Source organism: Conger conger, chromosome 5, assembly GCF_963514075.1.
Source record: "Conger conger chromosome 5, fConCon1.1, whole genome shotgun sequence".
NCBI classification, from domain to species: domain Eukaryota; kingdom Metazoa; phylum Chordata; class Actinopteri; order Anguilliformes; family Congridae; genus Conger; species Conger conger.
In genome coordinates this window covers 14701014-14723872 of record NC_083764.1, presented here as the reverse complement: position 1 = coordinate 14723872, position 22859 = coordinate 14701014, and the positions used below count along the sequence as shown (strand labels likewise).

At 39.7% G+C, this 22859-nt stretch overlaps 2 protein-coding genes across 4 annotated transcripts; both read right to left on the bottom strand.

Annotated features, from left to right (window-relative positions):
* Window positions 1–1851: 1851 nt before the first annotated feature.
* On the bottom strand, window positions 1852–10233 carry stx7l (syntaxin 7-like). 3 transcript variants are annotated; one of them, XM_061242172.1, is made up of 10 exons: window positions 9819–10119; window positions 8843–8961; window positions 7580–7649; window positions 6888–6978; window positions 6351–6488; window positions 6096–6145; window positions 3627–3723; window positions 3329–3401; window positions 2857–2939; window positions 1852–2653 (listed from the first exon to the last, which is right to left on the bottom strand). In XM_061242172.1, exons 2-10 carry the CDS (start codon window positions 8925–8927, stop codon window positions 2555–2557), a joined length of 786 nt encoding a protein of 261 aa, XP_061098156.1. In that variant the 5' UTR covers window positions 8928–8961; window positions 9819–10119; the 3' UTR covers window positions 1852–2554. The 3 variants fall into 3 exon arrangements, with proteins under 3 accessions (XP_061098156.1, XP_061098155.1, XP_061098154.1); XM_061242171.1 differs by lacking the exons at window positions 1852–2653; window positions 2857–2939 and having other exon boundaries at window positions 3065–3401; window positions 3627–3720; XM_061242170.1 differs by lacking the exons at window positions 1852–2653; window positions 2857–2939; window positions 9819–10119 and adding an exon at window positions 10147–10233 and having other exon boundaries at window positions 3077–3401.
* Window positions 10234–13035: 2802 nt separating this feature from the next.
* On the bottom strand, window positions 13036–14085 carry LOC133129441 (trace amine-associated receptor 13c-like). Its single transcript, XM_061243539.1, has one exon. The coding sequence runs from the start codon at window positions 14083–14085 to the stop codon at window positions 13036–13038; it is 1050 nt and encodes a 349-aa protein (XP_061099523.1).
* Between the last annotated feature and the right edge of the window lie 8774 nt (window positions 14086–22859).

The window sequence follows — 22859 nt, the reverse complement described above, 5'->3', positions numbered from 1 at the left end:
TGCCTCCAAAACATTATTTCATCAGTTTCCGACACACAGTTCACTTGAGTTGTGGTGTTGATCTCGTCACGCAGTTCTCGTGAGGTCTTTCTTCGGTCCTTAAGACTGAGAATTTTGAGATGCTTCACTTGTATGTCTGAAAGTTTCTTTTTTCTACCTCTCCCCTTTCGGTTCTGGTATGAATTGGTGGCATCATGGCGGTCTAAAGTGTACTTTACAGTGCTTGGACTGCATCTCAAGTCCTTGGCTATGCGGCGGTAACTCCAGCCAGCATCAAAAAGGGCCTTTATTCGAACCCGTTGCTCACTCGTTAGCTCCTTCTTCATCTTAGCCATGTTCAAAGAGCAACATGTGCTTCAAGACTACTTCTAGAGGCTTTGAATTTATACCAATTGGTGGTGTGGCCTCAGTGACAAAACCCTGATGTTACCAATCACTTAATGAGCAGGATAGGCCTTGTACATTCAAAAGAATCACACAGCTGTGTCCTAAGACTCTTGCATCACCATAAATTTAACCACGATCACACCTGACAATGATTACACAGGTAATTTGGCTTCTTCTGTGAAGGAACATGATTGTCTGACATTGACAGTGAAATAGGCCTAGCTTGTTTTTTGTATGGAAAATGACGTAAATCTCCTTATGATGGCTCTATTCTATGGTTTATAGAGCATAATGATGACTTTGTAGATATTTCATTTGTTTTATGGGTATTTTAATGGCCAATTCAACAAAAACAACTGAAACCTCTTAAATATGCCAAGTGTTCTAATCATTTTGGCCACCACTGTATATAGTATGTCCTTTAAGGAGCTGGTGTGCATGCCACAGGGAGGGCGGGAGACTTCAGACCAGGCACTATAAGAGAGTTGGGTGACAGTAGCGCACAAGCAAAGAAAAGGGCGTGCATACCACATGGGCATTTTCATACTTTTTCCATTGGGAGTCAGACAATTATTCAGGAGAAACAACCCTTGAAGTGATCCATCCATATCTGCTGGATACCAGACATCAGCATGATGGCTTAAGGCTCATCTGATACCTTGGACGCTTGATGACGGAAATCCATTTAGCCAAGAAATGTGTTCAATTCTGTATTCGGATAATTTACAGCTGAATCTAGCCCCACCCTTCAATTCTCACAGAGATTCATTCAAATGCAAAGAGTTTTAGTACTGCTTGTAGGGCAACCTGAAAATAAATTAGAAAAGAATTAGACTCTGATGATGTTGATAGGTCATAGACATCAGGAAGTCATGACATGACAAGGATATGACAAGGATATGCTACTAAGTACAACAAAATGACAATTTATAATTTGTCCAATTATTTTTGAGCCCCTAAAACTATGTATAAAAAGGAATGTAATTCCTATACCGTTCAACCTATTTAGATGTAAATACCCTCAAATTAAAGCTGAAAGTCTGCACTATACTTCCAACTCCAATACCCTGTGGTAGACAGCTAAAATAAGAAGGGCCAGACTAGTCGAAGCTGACCGGAAGGTAACAGTAATGCAAATAACTATGCATTACAGCAGTGGTAAGCAGAAGAGCATCTCTGAACACACAACATGACAAACCTCTAAGTGGTCTACAGCAGCAGAAGACCAATAAGTCTAAAAAAGAACTTTATAAATACATAATAAAGTGCTCACTGAGTGTATATACTAGTTCTTTTAAATATTAAAAACTTTTTTTATTTTGGAATGGACACAGTTTGAAGTAAGTAAGACTATGGATAAACTCCTTAAAGATGTATGTTATATGATTACATTATAATCCACATAAAGAAGCAAACATGAAACAAAGACATTTTGTTTAAAAAAAACTTGCATCAACACTCACATAACACCAGAAATTAGATTTTAGTTTTTTTTTAAAAGGGAAAAAAAAGATTTCGTAAATGTTCCATTTCATATTCATCAGAATGGAATGTATTAAGTCAAGTATTAAGAGCTTGGACCAAAGTATTTTTTCCCTGCCTGTTTGACCACTGCAAAAGAAAATCACAGAAAGGGAAACTGAATATGAAACCATTTCATCATGTGCTTGTGTTAACACATACTTTGATAATCTGGTAAACTAAAAGGCTTTGGTAACATTATTTTTGTACCCGACTCACGAGTCATGAAAATATGTGTGTGATGTAAGTCAGGCTTTGGTAGTGGTAGTGGTAGTGTCTCAGATGGAATACATACAGGGTGGGTGATGCAAGACATTGTATACTGGTGCATATATATTTACAGAATCTTTACACTTTAAAAACTTACATAGATTGAGAAAGACTGTACATTTACAAGTGTTCTCAAAATCTTGCCAAATTCCATATAAATTTTAACCCCCCATATCTAGATCATGGACCTTTCCCACCTACAATGATACATACATGGAAATAAAAATACATTTACTTCAATTAATCATATGTTTTGAATAAAGCAAGTTGATCTTTGTACACCTTGATTAAAATAAGGAAAAGGGCTACATACAATATGAATGTTAAAATATGTCAGAGATACATGTTAAATGTGTGGTGGGGATGGAGTTGATTATTAGTTGCCTCCTAGTGCTCCCCAAGCGATCAATCCAACAACAACTGCCACTACTACCACTATCACAATGAGTATACAGATCTTCTTTCGTGATTTTGCCTGAAAGGAAAGAGCAAAGTATATTGGAATGGTTTCAAAGGGACAAACGGCATATTTTTGCCAAAATGAAAACAGATTTTCAGTACTTTTTTGTGAGGAACGCCCCACAACCTCTAAACAGGATTATCTGGGTTACAGAACACCCTCATGCGAATTCCCACTGTATGTAAATCTGGTGAACTCAACTGTTTGCAAAATCTTACCTGATAGTCTGAAGCCCTTGATAACTGCTGGGTAGCAGACTGCACATTGACCTCAGCATTTTCCACATTGGCCTCTATACTGTCTGGAGACAAAGATGTTGACAATTGAAAGACTGATGTAACATCCATTCATGCTAACATGAGTCCATTGATAAAATACAGAAATTATTTCAGTTCTACTTTTTGTGAACCATGTGCCATCATTTTCAATTAAGCAGATGGTACATATAAACTGAAAACTATTAAAAAGTAATGAAGAGTAATTTAAACATGCAAACAACAATAGTTCACAGGTCACAGAATGCTACAGAAGCACACATTTGCAGACATCTCCATAACTTCAAAAGTAATAAACTGTACGTTTCATCCACTGTCATCAAAGTAAAAACTGCCAGAAACTGTGTAAATTATGCCACCACTTATGTCCAAAGAAAGATATGTAAAGAAAAGGAAAATGAGAGTGAATACTTGCCGATCATTTCTCCTTGATCATGAACCAACATTCCCAAGTCTTTGAAAATTTCATTAATATCCATTATATCAGACTGAAGAAAATGCAAGAAAAGGGTCACTGAAAAAATGTAGTTTCACCAGCTTGTTCTCAGAAAACAACACTACTAATACTTTAAGTCTTTTTCTTGACTCTAAAATGTCAGCAAGATTCTATTTTAAGGACAGAAAACATGCTCTACAGTTTGGCAATATGTAAAACTATATGTACTAGGAAGAGGATCACCAGGGATTAAAGAAAGTGACACAAACTGCTCTACCTCCAGTTGCCTGATAGAGGATTCCCTCTCCAGAATGAGTTGGAGATCATCTTCTGTGATCGCATCCTCCTGGGTTTGGGCCTGAGATTGGCCACTGCTGAAGGACAGGTTTGAAATATAAATAACTAATTTAAAATACAGAAATGTTTACATGAAGGTGTGCGCTTTCTTCCATATTCTCCACAATTTCTGATTTGTAATCAAACAATTCACATGTGGTTTCCATACATTACATACAAGTATTTTGGAATAATTTCACCATGTAGAAATTACAGCATTTATAATCTATTCCCCCTATTTCAGGGCACCATAATATTTGGGACAAATGGTTTCACAGGTGTTTCTGATAAATCACTTGTGTTCAGTTCCTTTGTTCAGGTAAAGGAGAGCTTTCAATATCTGTTATTGATTCAAGGCTTCTGATTTCCTTTGATGGACAGTAAAAGCGGTGTTGTGTCTACATTTCCTTAAATTTTGTCTGTTTCAATGTTTATATTCATGCTGCAGGACAATGTAATTGAGAACAAACTGAACATGTAACTAATGTTAATAGTGAGATTATTCTATCTTATGTGTTGCTTTTACTGTTGAGAAATAAAATATAAATGTTAATAGCTATATATTATACTACTGTATTTACTGCTATAACTATTGGAATATAAACATTTTGAATGAAATACAATACCTACTTTTGTAGGCAGTTTGTCACATGCTTCAGTAGCTTACTCATTCAGTTCATGGCAGACTATAATTAGTAGTTATTATATTAATACATTTATAAATACCTATTTATTTTATAATATAGTAAAGTATAGTGTTCATTAATATGTAATTTATAATGCATTTTCACTGTACATAGTTATTTATTGCTTGTTTAATTGGATGCAGTGAAAATGTAATTTTCTTTCAGTTCTCTGAGCATATTTCCACCACATGTGGATATTTCATTATCTTATAAAGCAATAGCATGTCCTATTGACATGGTTGTATGATGCGGTTGCTCCATACAACCTATTCTTGTAATGTAAGATGATATACCTGAACTGACACTTTTGATTTTGGAGATATACTCAAGTGAACATATTTTTGGGGAACAGTTTGTCTCCATAGGTAATTTCATAGGTCCCCAAGTTCATAGGTCCCCCAGTTCACCCCTCTCACATGGTGTTCCCCAGGGTTCTGTCCTAGGTCCCCTGCTCTTCGTCATTTACATCCTCCCCCTTGGTGACATCTTACGTCAGTATGGTTTAAACTTTCACTGCTATGCTGATGACACACAGATTTATATTCACACTAAGCCCTCCCACACACTCCCTCCCTCCAATCTGGTCACCTGCCTCAATGCCATTAGCACCTGGATGACACAGAATGTTCTCAAACTTAACCATGACAAAACAGAAGCCATACTCATTGCCACACCAGCTGTATTGAGAAAACTCAAACTATCACATTTATCCATCCCCGGCTATTTCACTACCACTACCTCTGAAGTTAAAAACCTTGGTGTCATTATTGATTCTACCCTCTCATTTGACACTCACATAAAAAACATCACCAAAACAGCTTTCTTCCACCTCAAAAACATTTCCAAACTCCGCCCCTCACTTAACCCCACCGCTGCTGAAACTCTCATCCATGCATTCATAACCTCTAGACTTGATTACTGTAACGCCCTTCTCTTTGGTATCTCAGCAAAGAGATCAAACAGACTCCAATACATTCAAAATTCCGCTGCAAGAGTTCTCACCCGCACTAGGCCCTGGCAACACCCCACTCCCATCCTCCATCACCTACACTGGCTCCCTGTGCAATACCGTATTCAATTCAAAATCATTCTACTTGTTTTCAAAGCCCAACATAATCTTGCACCCTCTTAACTTTCAGACCTCCTGACCCCATACCAACCAACCCGCACCCTACGCTCCATCAATACCCACCTCCTGCTCACCCCCACTGCACATCTCCGTTCTGTGGGTGACAGGGCGTTTAGTGTAGCTGGCCCCAAACTCTGGAACTCCCTCCCACTTGCACTACGGAAAATCACCTCACTGTCCACCTTCAAATCCAAGCTCAAAACTCACCTTTTCACTCTTGCTTTTCCTCCCTACTCCTAACTGACCCCTCCATCTCACTCTCGCCCATGTCCCATCCTATTGTTGTTTGTTGTTTTATATACTTTATTTTATTTGTCTACATTTTTGTATAGTGTCTTTTAATAAGTGTACAGTGTCTGTCCCTATATGTTGTTTTATGACTGCCACTTGCCACTACTGTACAGTGTCCTTGGGTGACGTGAAAGGCGCTTTAAATAAAATGTATTATTATTATTATTATTATTATTATTATTAAACCAGACTAAATATAAGAAGGCAGTGAGTCCTATTGCTCTTTGCTTTTATTTCATTATTGATAAATAGATGATGCTTGCTAAATTACTAGTAGGTAAATTAGCAGAACAAGACCTCTGACCTTTCAAAGGGTGAAGTATATCCTCTGGCCTCTTCATCTGTGTAGCCAACCTGTACAAAGCAAAAGATAACGGACTGAGCTGAAACAAAAACTCAACATTCTAGAGCTGTGTACACCAATCCTAATAACGGTGTGCACCTTGCTTAATGTACTGTACCAACAAAGCCAACCTGCCTATCATCCATTAGGAGTGTTTTTTTAGACAAAAGAGGAAAATTAATTGCAGTGTTTCGATAATAATAGATTTTAACTAACCGATAGTCTGGAGTTGGCACGAACTCTGTCGACAAACTCTCTCTCTTTCTGAGCAGCTTGTCTCTGTGTCTTTTGGAAGATAGCCAGGGCATTTGAAAAATCATTCACAAGACGCTCCTTCTGTATTTTCCTTTGGCGCTGGAGAGACACAAGGAAAACATTTTTTTCAATGGATTTAGATTGTTGGCCACCCCAGATTCTCACACAGTAAAACCCTTCTCCAACACCTTATGCAGGTCCATAGACATGTACCACAGTGCTTTTTGACAACTACTTAGTGAATGTCCATAATAGCTATAATATAATATAATAGCTTTCGAATGTATTTTGTGTCCAAAATCCCTCCACATGTTCCTTAATCTTGTCAAGCATTACTGGAAAAGACTCCATGCTATTATCCTTAATTATCTAAATATGTAGATAATTGCATTTTGAGTGAATGTTCAAACAAATGCTTAGGAAATTGTTAAGAAAACTAATTGGACTGAAAGTGAGCGTTTGAATCCCTAACAATACGTAAAGAGTCATCCTAGTTACCAGTTCAGTTGTCACCGGAAGGGAACCAAATTCTTTCATGCACCTGTCTGTTTCTTTAGCAAGCTGACCAACATGTTGCTGTTTCTGTTTCCTGTGAGGGGAAGGGATGTCATTTTATGCTTTACTTTGTTAAGGTTTTAGCACAAATTACATGTAAATTGACATTACAATCAGAGACAATCTGAAAGTCCCAAAGTACATATTTTTACAAAACTGCAACCAGCATCAAAATAATAAATGTACAGGGTGAGACAGAAGATGTTTGTGCTTGTATGTTAGAGGGAAAGAGTGAGGATGTTTTAGTGAATGGATCTGAATATTGTAGCAGCATAGAACAAGCTTGATGCAGACTGATCACTTGCCAAGCTTGATTTTTGCCACTGATCACATAAATTACTTGACTTGATTTTATTTTTCTAAAAGTCTGAAAAACAAAGAAGCATGGCTATGGGAGCATTTCACAAAACAAAGACAATACAGTATTTATCTGGTCTTATATAATTTATGCTTTTATATTCATGTAATAATTATTTTGTAATTATTCATAAAAGAATACATAATAAATATATTGTAGACCACACTAACACAAATCTCCTATTAGCAGCATACGTGTACATTCAGTCCATCTAAGTGATTGTATTCAGTAGATTGTATTCAGTAGATTGTATTCCCTCCTGCAGAGGGAAACTTACAGTTGTTGTCGGAGTTCACTGGTGTCCTGAGGTGTTCCAAGCAGGTTTACTATTCGCTGAATCTCAGATGCTAATGAAATGAAAATACATTTACAACACTAAATACAGTATTATGAGGAGTACTCTTTTTTTTTTTATTATTATTTTTTTTTAATCCGATTTTTTCCCTTTTTCTCCCAATTTGGTAGCCAATTGGAGCTAGTATTAGATACACCGCCCACACCCCGTCCCTCGGCGGCCAACGGGAGAGCGACACGCCTTCTTCAAGCCGTCTCGCCTCCCAAGCTGTAACCGTGATTCCGAAGCGCCCGAGGTGCTTATTTGTGATGCTATCTACTAACCCTGCCAAGTCCCTCCCTCTGGAGCAGCGAGCCAATTATTGCTGCTCCACGTGAGCCGGCCAAACTTGGCTTTTGGCAGGACCGAGAATCTAACCCCGGTCCCGGTGTGCAACTGCAGCGAACTGCAACCGCGAGTCTGCTGCGTCTTAGCCTGTTGCGCCACCGCGGCTCGCCCATGAGGAGTACTCTTTAATAAAATAAACAAAGTCTGTCATGAACTTCTTTTTCTTTAAAATTCTGAATAAACTAAAAAGGTCTTGTAAGAACCCCTCAAATACACCAAGTATCAAAAGCCAAGTTTGGCCGGCTTGATGTAATATAGGCATTTATTTTATGAACTGCTTAATGTTGGCATGACCTTCAACAAGCAGACTGAGATATGTTATCTTCTCAGAACTAATGTTAAGCATTTCCTCTGCACAAATTAACAAAGGGCTGCATCACGCCCATTTTCCCATAATTCTCAGATAAAATTCTATTTTCATACAGTATTTACTATTTATGCATGTCTCCTGACAGCAAAAATGTAACATTTAAAAATGTGAGAATGCAAAATTTGGTTGTTGGTTTTCCCTCGCTTTCAGAGAGTTTCTTGGGTGCAGGGACAAATACCCAACACGTCTACGGTAATCCGGCCACTTTATCATCCCCCAGCTTAACAGTTTCATGATTTTCTCCAGCCCAGATCATTTTTATTTAGGTGTCGTACAGATGTGTATTTAATATGACATAAGACGCCTTCAGGCCAAGTCAACACAAGATAACCATGAAACAGGGTTAACAGGTACAGAATGCAACGAGTTACCTATGGGCAATAGTGGTTACTTGATAAAGGAGCATATTGTACAGTTACCTTGACATGTTTCTTGAGGATAAGACCCACTGATCACTGTCATGCAAATAAACTTAAGCCATCACTTACTCTGCTGTGATATCTTCAGAATATTTGACCCTATGGTCTGGGCAAGCTGATTTGGGTCCTGTGGTATACCAGACTGATATGACATCTTCAATAACAATGGTGTCTTCAATGACTTTGTCCTTAAAACATAAAAGGTAAAAGTTATGGCATTTGTAATATGGGTAGTAATATGGTCTGTAGTATATTTTTTACCACTTGTAAATGTGAAATGCATAATGTGTAAGGCCTTCAAGACTGAAAGATTGACATAAATCAGAAATCATCACTAGGTCAGCAAACCGACATCAGATGTGTTGCTTATTTTATATACAATGTACTGTACCATTTTTATTTCTCAAGTAAAACAATGTGTAAGGCCTCCATAAGACTGAAAGATTGACATAAATCAGAAAACATCACTACGTCAGCAAACCGACATCAGATGTGTTGCTTATTTTATATACAATGTACTGTACCATTTTTATTTCTCAAGTAAAACAATGTTTCAATAAATCCCATATTTGGCTTGCTATTGGCTATACTTTTGCAAAGAGTTGCAGGTAATACATTGACTTAAATGTATACATATAACTTCATATTTGACCACAACAGATAAAGGGGAAGGCACAAAGATTTTTGGCGTGAGCACAGACTTTCGGTCAGCACGGTAGTGAATACACTATACCAACCAAAAGAAAACACGGAAATGCGACACAACTAAGTCTTAAAACGTACAACGTTAGCTACCATATTACATAGCTAGTCTATACAGTAGCTACACTAACTTACATGAGCGGGGCAAACTAAAAAAACTAGAGTAGATTATTCGGATTTATTTGGAAATGTAGAAAATAATAATGGTAAAATCAGAACGATGATGTCGCAAAGATAGATCAATCAGTGCACAGATCAGTGTATTTTAAATAGCAACCACCCGACTCAGTGACTGACTGTATTTGCCTAACGTGAAATGCGGAAATATCCCAACGGCGATTACCTTCCTAATACGACTAACAACGGCTCGGGATGAAACTCGATGAAATTGAAGTTGAAGTGCAGTTGAAAACATTAAATTAACTGACTGACAAGTTGTATATAAGTAACTTAACTAAGTCTTATCGATTTAGCCTCAGATAGCCAACATGCCAAAGCTGAGGTTAAGCAATGGTCATTATAAAAGGGTAAGTTACGTTAATCAAAACGAGATTCACTAAGTAAATTGTGAATCATTAAAATAGGCAATTTATTATTGATAATCGTGTCAACATTAACGTTCATTTCCGTCACATGAAGTACACCCAACTTTCTTGTCTAGCTCGTCTTACCTTTTCCCTGATAACTAAACAGCAGACACTTTCAGTTTCCTGATTTTTAAGAAAGCTTCAGTCACATGATATTCGCGTCTGCGCAATATTTCCAAGTTAGACTGACATTTCGTACGATAGGTATGGATCACTGAACGCTATTATTGTATCATATCTCCATGGATGGTGTGAATAAGTAAGCTATGGGTGGACCGTGACAGTGCAAATAAAGTACAATAAACCCATCAAAATAGGCTATACTTTGGCAAGACTTTGTAATACTTTGTTAAATGTTATAGGTGTAAAAATGATACAATCAAATACATCCAATAGAGCAATTTATTTGTGTGGACTTATTTGTATGCACATTTTTCTTATTTCCCTATTTGCAATGCTCAATTGTATCTACAGACCTGCACAATCACTGCAGCATCCATTGCCATTGAAGTACACTCCAGGTACGGCTGTCAGGGGCAGACTGCAGGTGCTTGAGTGACTGAATTTTTATCTCTAAACAAGTTTCATTGTCAACATGTACAGGAGGTTGCTGAGTATGCTCTTCAAACTCTATATTAATGACACTTCCAAACTAGTTGGCAACAGCCATACAGTCATACACAACCTCACAAACAATTTCTGCTGATGATATCACAAATGGCTTCAGAAAATATTATTGTACCAAAGTATTGTCAGTTTCAGTGTCATTAAATAAAGAGTGTGGCAGTTTCAGCAGAGATGTTGTAGTTCAGAGATATGCCAACAACATGAATCTCAGATTTCACCACCAGGGGTCGACTATGAGCACTAAAACTGTGTTAAACAGAGGAGGGTCCATTTTTTTTCATAAAAACAGCTCCATCAGCGATCTTCTCCTCTTTTTTTTGGTGTGAGTGGGAGAACATTCACGTCGCACAACAATATACGATTTTGTGGTACAATTTCTGTTGTTTTTGCTCTGTACTCCAGCATACTGGATTTGAAATTATACAATGAATATGAGGCCAAAGTGCAGACTATCACCGTTTATCTGAGGGTATTTATATCCAGATTGGGTGATCCATGTGGGAATTACATCCCTTTTTATACATAGTCCTCCCACTTTAAGGGACCAACCAGAGTTGTGCCAATGAAAGTCAAGGAGGCCAATGAGGCAGAGAAATAAAAAATAAAAAATGTCAGACATAGGCCAAACAATAGGCTTACTGAACAAACTGTTTGGAACATCATTAAGAAGAAAGAGAGCACTGGCAGGAATCTACATCCATCAACTGTAGAGTTCTTCCTTGGCATACCATGTCCATTGCAATTATTGAGACATCCAGTGCTCTCTCTCTCCTACACAGATAGCCTTGATTTGACTATAAATAGCCTCAAATTAAAGGTTTCATTGTTTCATTTCGAATCCACTGTGCAGGAGTACAGAAATTGTACCACTGTCCAAATACTTATGGGCACCAAATTATACATGACCAAAATATTTACATTTATTTACAATTACTTTAATCATAGATACATCATAATAAACATAGATACACCACAAGAGCCTGTGCAACAGATTAGCTCCTCTAGGTTCAAGACTACATTGGGGAAAACACTTTTCTGTACTTGGTAGTCATTGAATGGAATCAACAGCCACCCAATATTAAAGCAGGAGCCACTGCTAACCATGACGGAATAGATGCTGAGTTAGTGAGTGAGACAATCAGTAAAATATCAATGTATTCTTTGAATGTGTGTTCATGGTATATTGTATGATATGTATTGTCCTTCTGATTTACAGTAAGTGACCCATGTAACTACTGTCAGTGCTGCCCTAAATAAGTCTTCATGACTTTATCGTGTCTTGTTTCCTTGATAATTTTACTGCATATATGGTTGTTTCCTATGTGCTACTAAGCATATGTATATTTTTAGATATGTAAAATAAAATCAGTCAATCAATTAAGGTTCTGCATTCTTCTGATTAATTCAGAAGTGGCTTCAGAAAGTCATATTCTGCCACGGTACTGTTTTTAATGTACCAATGTGGTTTCAATGTGATTAAATGATGATTTCATGAATATTAATTATTTCCTACTTTTTCTGACATGCAGCTTACTTGATATAAAGTGCATGTCTGTTTTTATGGTATGCAGACACAAAAAAAGTAACATAACATGGAATAGCAGTTTGTACAGAAAATAAATGCACCAGTCTAGAAATGTATGCATAGTTTTATTAACTGTGTTCTTCAGAAGGCAACATGAAACAAGATTTATCGATTGAACATACCTTTACTGAAATACAGCAAACTACAGAAATAAACCTTTCTTCACATATTGACTGGCATCTATTTAATAATTGACAAATTCCCAAGGTATATGAACATGAAAATAGTTTGTACAGTTATGTGAATTGGCACAGGAAACAATTCAAATTAGTTGTCAATAAAAAATGGACACAATATCCACAAAAGGCACTATCATTATACAGTATAAACAGAAGTCTTGGATACATAAATTATATGTATATGCTCTTAAGTGGATAGGCTACAGCAGCAGAATAATAAAGTGTTCACTGAGTGTATATGATCTACACTTAAATGTCCACATGCAATCATCTCTTTAAAATTATGAAACTCATAGAGGATATTATGATCACGTACATTCCAGGGTGGCCAAATGGTTGCATCTAATAATTTTTTCTGAGAAAGCAGTGTCTCAGATGTACACTGATATAATCTCATATATTGGACTTGTGTAACATAGAACCAATCAGTAATCATACGTAAAATGATACCCAGCATTCAGAATTTCACACCGATAAAGTAATACAAGATAAACAGAAGCTAATAATAAGATTACACTTCTCATGTGTCTATTTTTGTAGGAAAACTGTATATTTAGTTTGAAAGAGCACCTTACAGACAAATCATCTTTCAGAAAATAAATTGATATTTGAGGAATGTGGAGTGAATATTTTGAAAGTAATAATGAGCTTTAGTGTTTTTTGGAACCAAGGGTAAAATAATGCATAGATGATGGGATTTAAAGTGGAATTGAAGTAGCCGAGCCACACAAATACATCGGACACTATAGAAACCGTGGAAAAGGTAGTGTAGGGGTCAATTAATGAATTCATAAAGAAAGGCAACCAGCAAAGAATGAAGACACCCATAACAATGGCCAGCGTCTTTGATGCTTTTTGCTCAGAACGTTGAGACAGTTTGTTCTTGTTTTCCTCATTTGCAGGCATATTACGGTTCATGTCTCCGATCCTTCTCGCATGCTCCCTGGCCACAAAGAATATTTTTGCATATAAACCCATCATAATAAAACAAGGCACAAAAAATGCAATCATAGTGTCCAGAACACCCCATAGAGCATTGAATGAAAGAACAAAAGGATAACAACTACCAAAACAATGTATCGATTCAATGTAATCTTCCAGCCCTTTTACATTAGCCTTTGAAAAAAGAAGCCCATAGGAGTATGCACCTGCGAAGACCCAACTCAGAGCGACCATAAAAAATGCAATAGGGATGGTTATTCGTGTGGAATAACGGAGCGGATTGCACACTGCCTCATATCGGTCAATGGCTATGCTAATCAGGTGAAAAATGGAGGCTGTTGCAAGGAACATATCAAAACTGGAGTGCACTGAACAGAAAACTTCCCCAAAATACCAGCAGTTCTCCACAGATCTGATCATGCTGAATGGCATCACAAGCACTCCAAGTAGCAGATCTGCCACTGCCAAAGACATTACCAATATGTTAGTTGGTGTATGGAGCTTTTTAAAGTGTGTGATTGAGATGATGACAAACAAGTTTCCAAGAACTGTAAGCATTATTCCTGTCACAAAGAAAATATACAAGATGACCTGAGCTGCCATGGTTTGATTGCCTTTAATACAGGATCCATTGGTTGACGGATAACAGTACCGCTGTGTATCAGATTCCTGTTGTACTGAATCATCCATCCACCTGTGTTTCCTGCCTGTCTCCAAGCCTCAAAAAAAAGAGTAGATTTTCTCAGTAATTAATCTTGCTGCTTTGATGTTGTACCTTGTCATCTGTACAATTCGACTTGGCTGCAGCATTGAAGAACAGCACTAATTTATGCACTTGTTGCAGGAACATCCCCTAAGAGACAAATAAATTCCCTTTAACAAAACGTCATGTTATGGATCAATAATGCATATATTATACTGATGCAATGAACATGGGAGGGTTATTTTTGTGCAAGTGGAACTCACACAGAAGCAAAACACACAGGAAGAAAGTTCTATTTTTAATGACTCTTCACTTAGTAAGTGCTTTTCAGTCAGGGCTATTGAGTATTTACAACTTTATTTTTTGTTCTGCAATTTGGAGTGCATGAATTGTTACTGCTGGCCCAGTCTATCAATGGACTTCACAACACACCCAAATCACAGCTGAGAACGTTATTTTTTTTTGTCTTAAAACCTGGTTGTACCTTTAGCAGCAATAACTGCAATCGACCACTTCCTATCATTTAATATTAGTCTTTCATATTGCTGTGAAGATCACTACACGCCATGATAAGATCTGCACAGCTTGAGCAAGGCCCTTAACCCCACATTGCACCGGGGGGATTGTCCTCTGCTTAATCTAATCAACTGCTTTGGATGAAAGCATCAGCGAAATAACTTGTAACATGTCATGAAATGCAGTATATCAGTGAGGAAAAAGTTACAAAGCAATTGTGAAGGCTCTGGGACTCAACTGAACCACAGTATGTCCAAATGGAGAACAATTTTAGTGGTGAATATCCCCAGGAGTGGCTGGCATGCCAAAATTCCTCAAAAGGCACAGTGAAGTCACCTGCAGGCCTCTCTTGCCTCAGCTATATCAATGTTGATGACTTGAGACTAAGAAAGAGACTGGGCAAAGAAGGGATTAATGAGAAGCAAGGTGGAAACCACTGTCGACCAAAGGTAATATCCCAATATTAATAGTAATCAATAGTAATATCATTCCAACAGTAAAAAATGGTGACGTTAGTGTGATGCTTTGTAGATGTGTTACTGCCCTGGACAGCTGCCCTGGTCATTTTTGATGCAACCATGAATTCTGCTCTGTACCAGAATATTCTTAAGGAAAATGTCTGGTCATCTGTCCATAAGCTGAAGCTAAAGTGTAATTGGGTTATGTAAGAAGACAATAGTCCTAACACAAAAGTCCACATCAAATTAACTGAAAATATTTGGAGTGGTCTAGTTAAAGTCTTGAAGTCAGGACTCAAATAGAGATGTGGCAAAACCTGAAAAGAGCAGTTCATGCTCAAAAACCAAAAACTATAGCAATTTATCTTTATTAAAGCAGAAGAGTGGGTTACAATTCCTCCACAGTGTGTGAAAGACTGACCTGAGAGGGTGGTTTGAGTATCTCAGAAACTCCTGGGATCTCTGGTCAAAGCTGACAGGAAGAAGACCAATAAGTAGAAGAAGAAGCAGAAGTCTAAAAAATAAGTCTAAAAGATACCTAATAAAGTGCTTACTGAGTGTATGTTTGCAACTGTGTCACATATACATGTTCGAGTGTTTCACTGTATGTGTGAGTATTAAATATAAATATGCGGATAAAAACAAATATTGCACTGAGTGGACTCATACATTATGTATGTAATGAATAGCAAATGTAGCAAATTAACTTGGTTCATTGTTAATATAAGAGGCTTCTTATATAATGTAATATATAAGACGTCACATGCTATTGATCAATAATGCATATGAAATTATGCTGATGCAATGAAAATGGGAGGGTTATTTGTAGTGCATGTGGAATATTACCTTCGTATATAGGTAATTTCAGACTTCTACCGATCAAGAGAGGAATAGCAGCAACAAACACCTTCAAACCACAACACTGTTTATTTCTCTGTAAACATGCTGATGTTGAAACGCCATTGGCTGTGGCAATTAGAAATTATTTTCAACCAATGAGCTTGAATTATTGTACAGTAATACGATATTTTGGTACAGAGTGTCGGGCCGTCAACTGTATATTTTAAAACCCAAATTTAAGGACTATAAACACAGGCAGAGGGTGAGTCAACATGTCAGTGAGCCTTTTTCAATGACAGGAAGGGATTTACAATGGTCTTGTAACAATATTTTAACATAAAAATTTCACCTATTGTACTTTTAATGTCTCAGCTTCCTTCCTTTCAGAGATATATGGTGGTGATGGGTGGACAAAATAGTTATCCGCTGTTTAAAGCATATTACAGGAGTAAGAAATTAAAATACGTATCATTCCTACTCCCATACTGCTAGTGAATACTACTGGAGGCTTTGTATATGCTAATTCCAATATATTGTTGTAAGCCTATGTATACGCAAAAAAGAAACAAACAATACAAGTTTTTAATTGTACTAGGCAAGAGCAGTCCTCTGGCAGTCGAAGGGTTGCTGGTTCGATCCCATCCTGGGTGTGTCTAAGTGTACCTTAGCAAGACACCTAACCCCCAATTACTCCTGATGAGCTGGTTGGTGCCTTGCATGGCAGCCAATCGCCGTTGGTGTGAATGAGAAGCATCATTTGTACAGTGCTTTCGCTAAAGGTGCAATATAAATGCAGACATTTACCATTTACATGCCATTCCAACTTTATAATATTCACATCGGTTAATAGTCGTAGCTTGTGTGCCCTGCTGTAAAATCCAGCTATTGTATGCCATTTAAAAACATAGCTTGAGGAGGTCACGTGATGGTGGCGAGGTGAACACAGCCTTTCGATTTGAGCTCCGTGCCATTCGGCTATAATTATTTAAAAAGCCGGATAACAGCGGTGCATTTGAAGCCTTTGTTGGTATGAATATTTCGTGATATGTCCCTAGAAAGCATTTGGCCTCAGTCTTTTGTAGAAATGGGAAGGAACCAGAGGATTAAAGGCAAAAAAGACATGTCGTCCACACCAGAGGAAGGCACACAAGATGGCGACCATGCTGAAACGGATGCCTCTGACGAAATTGACCCAACCCTCGCCAAAGCTTTCAAATTTATGACCGCTAATATTGTAAAAGTGATCGACGACAAACCTAACCCCCTGGTCGAGACCATAAATAAACATTCTGCGGAGCTCAAAGCTGCTAGCAAGCGGCTAAACGAAGTGGAGGCAAGAATAAGCACCATTGAAAACTCTGATGCAGCGCACAGCCACAGCTCCTAGAATTGGAAAAGCAGGTCAGTGCTCTAACTGAAAGTTTGGATATGGCAGAAAACTATAACAGGCTTCTGAATATTCGGGTCGTTGGTTTGGCGGAAGGCACAGAAACAGAGCGCCCAGTGGATTTCTTTGAATCTTGGCTGCCCTCTGTTCTTAAAATGAATACCAAAACGGGCGCATTAAACTGGAAAGAGCACATCGTTCACTGGCTCCTAGACCCGATTCGAATAGGAGCCCCAGGTGTTGCTGCGACTTTACACATTCAGAGACAAGCAAATGGTGATGGAAGCTGCTCGCCGTGCCGGTCAGGAGGGTGCCATAATTTACAACGGCTCCAGGATCTCGTTCTACAGTGTTTTATCATCTGCAGTGATGAAGAACGCTATGCTATTCCCGGCTACTTTGCTTTGAATTCCTTTGTGGGAGGAGATTTTAATTGCCATCTTAATCCCTCTCTTGATAAACTGCCTCCAGGTATTGTCCCGGTCTCAAAGCAAGCCAAGATGCTCTCCTCCTTATCTAAGGACATAGGGTACTCAGATGTCTGGAAGGGAGTGTCATCCAAATGACTCAAAATTCACTTTCTTCTCTGCCCCCCATAAATGTCACACTAGGATCGATTATTGTTTTACTAAAAGGTTTTTAGTTCTTTCATGTACGATAGGTAGCATTGTTTTATCTGACCATGCCCCCTTATACAGTGCGTCTGGAAAGTATTCACAGCGCTTCACTTTTCCCACATTTTGTTATGTTACAGCCTTATTCCAAAATGGAATAAATTCTTTTTTTTTTTCTCAAAATTCTACACACAACACCCCATAATGACAACATGAAAGAAGTTTTTTTTAAATGAAGCAATCACATGGACATAAGTATTCACAGCCTTTGCTCAATACTTTGTTGATGCACCTTTGGCAGCAATTACAGCCTCAAGTCTTTTTGAATATGATGCCACAAGCTTGGCACACCTATCTTTGGGCAGTTTCGCCCATTCCTCTTTGCAGCACCTCTCAAGCTCCATCAGGTTGGATGGGGAGCGTCGGTGCACAGCCATTTTCAGATCTCTCCAGAGATGTTCAATCGGATTCAAGTCTGGGCCCTGGCTGGGCCACTCAAGGACATTCACAGAGTTGTCCTGAAGCCACTCCTTTGATATCTTGGCTGTGTGCTTAGGGTCGTTGTCCTGCTAAAAAAGCCTACCCTGGATCCCTCCATCATCCAGAACTACCGCCCGGTATCTCTTCTTCCTTTCCTTTCTAAAACTATAGAACGAGCCGCTTCTACTCAACTTTCTTCCTTCTTTTCTAACAACAACCTGCTAGACCCCCATCAGTCTGGCTTCAGATCGGGCCACTCGACAGAGACTGCGCTCCTCTCCGTCAGTGAGTCACTTCATGCCGCACGAGCAGCCTCCCTCTCCTCTGTCCTCATTCTTCTAGATCTCTCTGCTGCCTTCGACACTGTGGATCACTCCATCCTCCTGTCTGCCCTGTCAGCAACGGGCATCTGTGGCACAGCCCTGGACTGGATTGAGTCCTACCTCTCTGGTCGCTCCTTCCAGGTTGCCTGGGCTGGTTCGGTATCGACACCTCGGCCCCTCGCCACAGGAGTTCCCCAGGGCTCAGTCCTTGGCCCGCTTCTTTTTTCTCTCTACACTCGCTCCCTTGGCCCTGTGATCACTGCACATGGGCTATCCTACCACTGCTATGCGGACGATACCCAACTCTTCGTCTCGTTCCCGCCGTCTGATACGCAGGTTTCAGCCCGTATCTCTGCTTGCCTGAGGGACATCCAGAGCTGGATGGACAACCACCATCTAAAGCTCAACCCAGGTAAAACTGAAATGATATTCATCCCTGCTAATACCTCTCCCCATCTGGATCTCTCCATTTCCCTCGGGGATACCACACTCACGCCGTCACCCAGTGCAAGGAACCTCGGCGTGGTGATGGACAGCAGACTGTCCCTTTCCGAGAACATTGCGGCGGTGACCCGGTCTTGCAGGTTCTTCCTATACAACATACGGAGAATCCGCCCCTTTCTCACCCCCTACTCGACCCAGCTCCTGGTCCAAGCGATGGTTCTGTCCCGCCTGGACTACTGCAATTCCCTCTTGGCTGGCCTCCCAGCGTCTGCCATCAGACCCCTCCAACTCATCCAGAATGCAGCAGCTCGTCTGGTCTTCAACCTTCCCAAATACTCACACGTCACCCCCCTGCTTACTTCCCTCCACTGGCTGCCTGTCATGGCTCGCATCAAATTCAAAACATTGGTGCTAGCCTTCCAAGCAGTTAAAGGGTCTTCCCCAGCTTATCTGCAAAAAATCATCAGACCCTACACCCCTGCCAGACCTCTTCGTTCAGCCTCCACAGGCCGCTTGGCACCTCCCCCTCTCAGAACCTCCACCTCACGCTCACGACTACTGTCTGTTCTGGCTCCACGGTGGTGGAACGAACTCCCCGTTGAGGTCAGAACTATAGAATCCCTCCCCACCTTCAAGCGCAAGCTGAAGACACACCTCTTCAAACAGCACCTCTCCCCATCCCTCCCTACCTCCCTGTGAACCTTAATTGTTGTCTCTGTGACTTGTGTATCAGTATTTTAGTTGGCTAGGTAAGCAGTGTTTGGATAGTTAACTTTGGTGACTTTTGCTCTGTTTGTTTGTTTGTTCAAAAAAAAAAAAAAAAAAAAAAAAAAAAAAAAAAAAATGGCCCTTGTCCTCATCTTTGTTGTACAGGTAGCAGTTGAAATTGTACTTACCTCTAGGGTCTTTCAGCGAACTTATCCCTGGTTATGGGTATGCACTTTGTTGTACGTCGCTCTGGATAAGAGCGTCTGCCAAATGCCAATAATGTAATGTAATGTAATGAAAGATGAACCATCGCCCCAGTCTGAGGTCAAGAGCGCTCTGGAGCAGGTTTTCATCCAGGATGTCTCTGTACATTGCTGAATTCATCTTTCCCTCAATCCTGACTAGTCTCCCAGTTCCTGCTGCTGAAAAACATCCCCACAGCATGATGCTGCCACCACCATGCTTCACTGTAGGGATGGTATTGGCCGGGTGATGAGCGGTGCCTGGTTTCCTCCAAACATGACACCTGGCATTCACGCCAAAGAGTTCAATCTTTGTCGAATCAGACCAGAGAATTCAGTCCCATTCAGTCCCTTCAGGTGCCTTTTGGCAAACTCCAGGCGGGCTGCCATGTGCCTTTTACTAAGGAGTGGCTTCCGTCTGGCCACTCTACCATACAGGCCTGATTGGTGGATTGCTGCAGAGATGGTTGTCCTTCTGGAAGATTCTCCTCTCTCCACAGAGGAACGCTGGAGCTCTGACAGAGTGACCATCGGGTTCTTGGTCACCTCCCTGACTAAGGCCCTTCTCCCCCGATTGCTCAGTTTAGACGGACGGCCAGCTCTAGGAAGAGTCCTGGTGGTTCCGAACTTCTTCCATTTACGGATGATGGAGGACACTGTGCTCATTGGAACCTTCAAAGCAGCAGAAATTTTTTTGTACCCTTCCCCAGATTTGTGCCTCGAGACAATCCTGTCTCGGAGGTCTACAGACAATTCCTTTGACTTCATGCTTGGTTTGTGCTCCGACATGCACTGTCAACTGTGGGACCTTATATAGACAGGTGTGTGCCTTTCCAAATCATGTCCAATCAACTGAATTTACCACAGGTGGACTCCAATTAAGCTGTAGAAACATCTCAAGGTTGTTCAGTGGAAACAGGATGCATCTGAGCTCAATTTTGAGCTTCATGGCAAAGGCTGTGAATACTTATGTACATGTGATTTCTTAGTTTTTTTTTTTAAATAAATTTGCAAAAATCTCAAAAAAACTTTTTTCACGTTGTCATTATGGGGTATTGTGTGTAGAATTAGGAGGAAAAAAAAGAATTTAATCAATTTTGGAATAAGGCTGTAACATAACAAAATGTGGAAAAAGTGAAGCGCTGTGAATACTTTCCAGATGCACTGTATATGGTATATTCGCTGTCAGAGGAGAGGACACTGTCAAAGCTGGAGACTTTACCCATCTCTTCTTAAAGATGACACTTTCCTATTTTGCCTCAGAATTTAAGATGTTCTACTCAATTAATTTCCCTTCTACAGACAGCCCCTCTATTCTGTGGGAGACATGTAAAGCTTACTCCCGGGGCCTGATCTTTTGTGGTGTCCAGGAGACGACGGAAGAATGAACAACGCGAGCTCCTAGAATGTAGGCTAGCCGACCTAGAGAAACAGTACATATTAAGCCCGGGCTCAGATTCACTCAAAGAACTAAAGGCCTCTCGTACTGCGTTAAATACTTTGTTGCCTCAACAATCTGAACACTCCCTTAAATTTGCCAGACAAAAGTTGTATGAGTCTGGGGACAAACCCGATAAATACACTTTTTCCAGACGCAGGGCTAATATTTTGGAAAGCAATTTTTGGTCGGAATTGAGTAGGGCTATTGGCCTGTAGGAGGCGCAATTGTCAGGGCATTTTCCTTTTTTGAGGATAATCACTGGGATCTTTATCATCTGTTCCAGGTCTGTCTCAACCCTTTCCTTTCCATTGGTCACCCGCTGGTTTTGTTTACTTGAGAATATATATAACACCTACATTTGGTCAGCTGTTTAAGACCAATTACCCTCCCCTTTTGGAGGCTATAAAGGCGGACATGGAGCATTGGGCTCCCCTGCCTCTTTCCTGGTTGGGCAGAATTGCTGTCATAAAAATGAACATTCTGCCTAGACTACTCTACCCACTGCAAATGATCCCTATTTTACTTTCAAACAAGGTTATTAAGATTCTTGAGGGCTGGCTGATTACCTTTATCTGGAGCAAAAGGAAGCCCCGACTAAAGATGGCAAAACTCCAAATGGCTAGCTCCGAGGGGGGGGCAGATGTACCAAATGTGAGATTCTATCAGCTAGCTGCCCATCTTCGGGTGTTGGCTGACTGGCTCAAATCCGACCCGGCCTCAATCTGGCTTGATATTGAATATTAATATATAATATATTGAATCCGCTCAGTCTTGTTTGTAAGGAACTATAAGTCTGTTAAGGACCTCTGCAGTAACCCTATCACTTTAAGCGCAGTTAAGGTTTGGAGGTCTGTTCGTAATATAGAGGGCTGTGCTCAATTTACATCTCCTCTTACTCCCATTCTGCACAACCCAGACTTTCTCCCAGAATGTCAAGACCAGGGCCTTAAAAGGTGGCACAGACAGGGGATAATAAAGCTAGGAGACCTATTTGAGGGCCAGATTTTATTATCATTTCAGCAGGATAATAAAATCTACACAAATCTGAGTTTTTCAGATATCTGTAGATTAGACATTTCATTACTAAAGACACTATAATGACCAATAATACTATTTCACATGTGGAAAGAGTCTTGTCTTTAGAGATAACTAAGAAGTGCATTAGTGATGTGGTCTGGCAGAGACTGTGGGAGCATGCGGGTAAAATTTCTATTTGTAACAGAACTAAATCCACACAGCTTAGAATTTTACACCGTACACATATAACACCTGTTCTTAAAAACAAAATGAATGCAAATACATCTCTGC

Excerpts from the sequence above, each read along its gene's own strand:
- stx7l (XM_061242172.1), bottom strand. The coding sequence starts at position 8,927 with ATGTCATATCAGTCTGGTATACCACAGGACCCAAATCAGCTTGCCCAG. Across the intron at positions 3,724-6,095 it reads TATACTTCACCCTTTGAAAG|CAGTGGCCAATCTCAGGCCC; the intron begins GTCAGAGGTCTT and ends CCTGTCCTTCAG. Across the intron at positions 3,402-3,626 it reads CCTCTATCAGGCAACTGGAG|TCTGATATAATGGATATTAA; the intron begins GTAGAGCAGTTT and ends CATTTTCTTCAG.
- LOC133129441 (XM_061243539.1), bottom strand. The coding sequence starts at position 14,085 with ATGGATGATTCAGTACAACAGGAATCTGATACACAGCGGTACTGTTAT.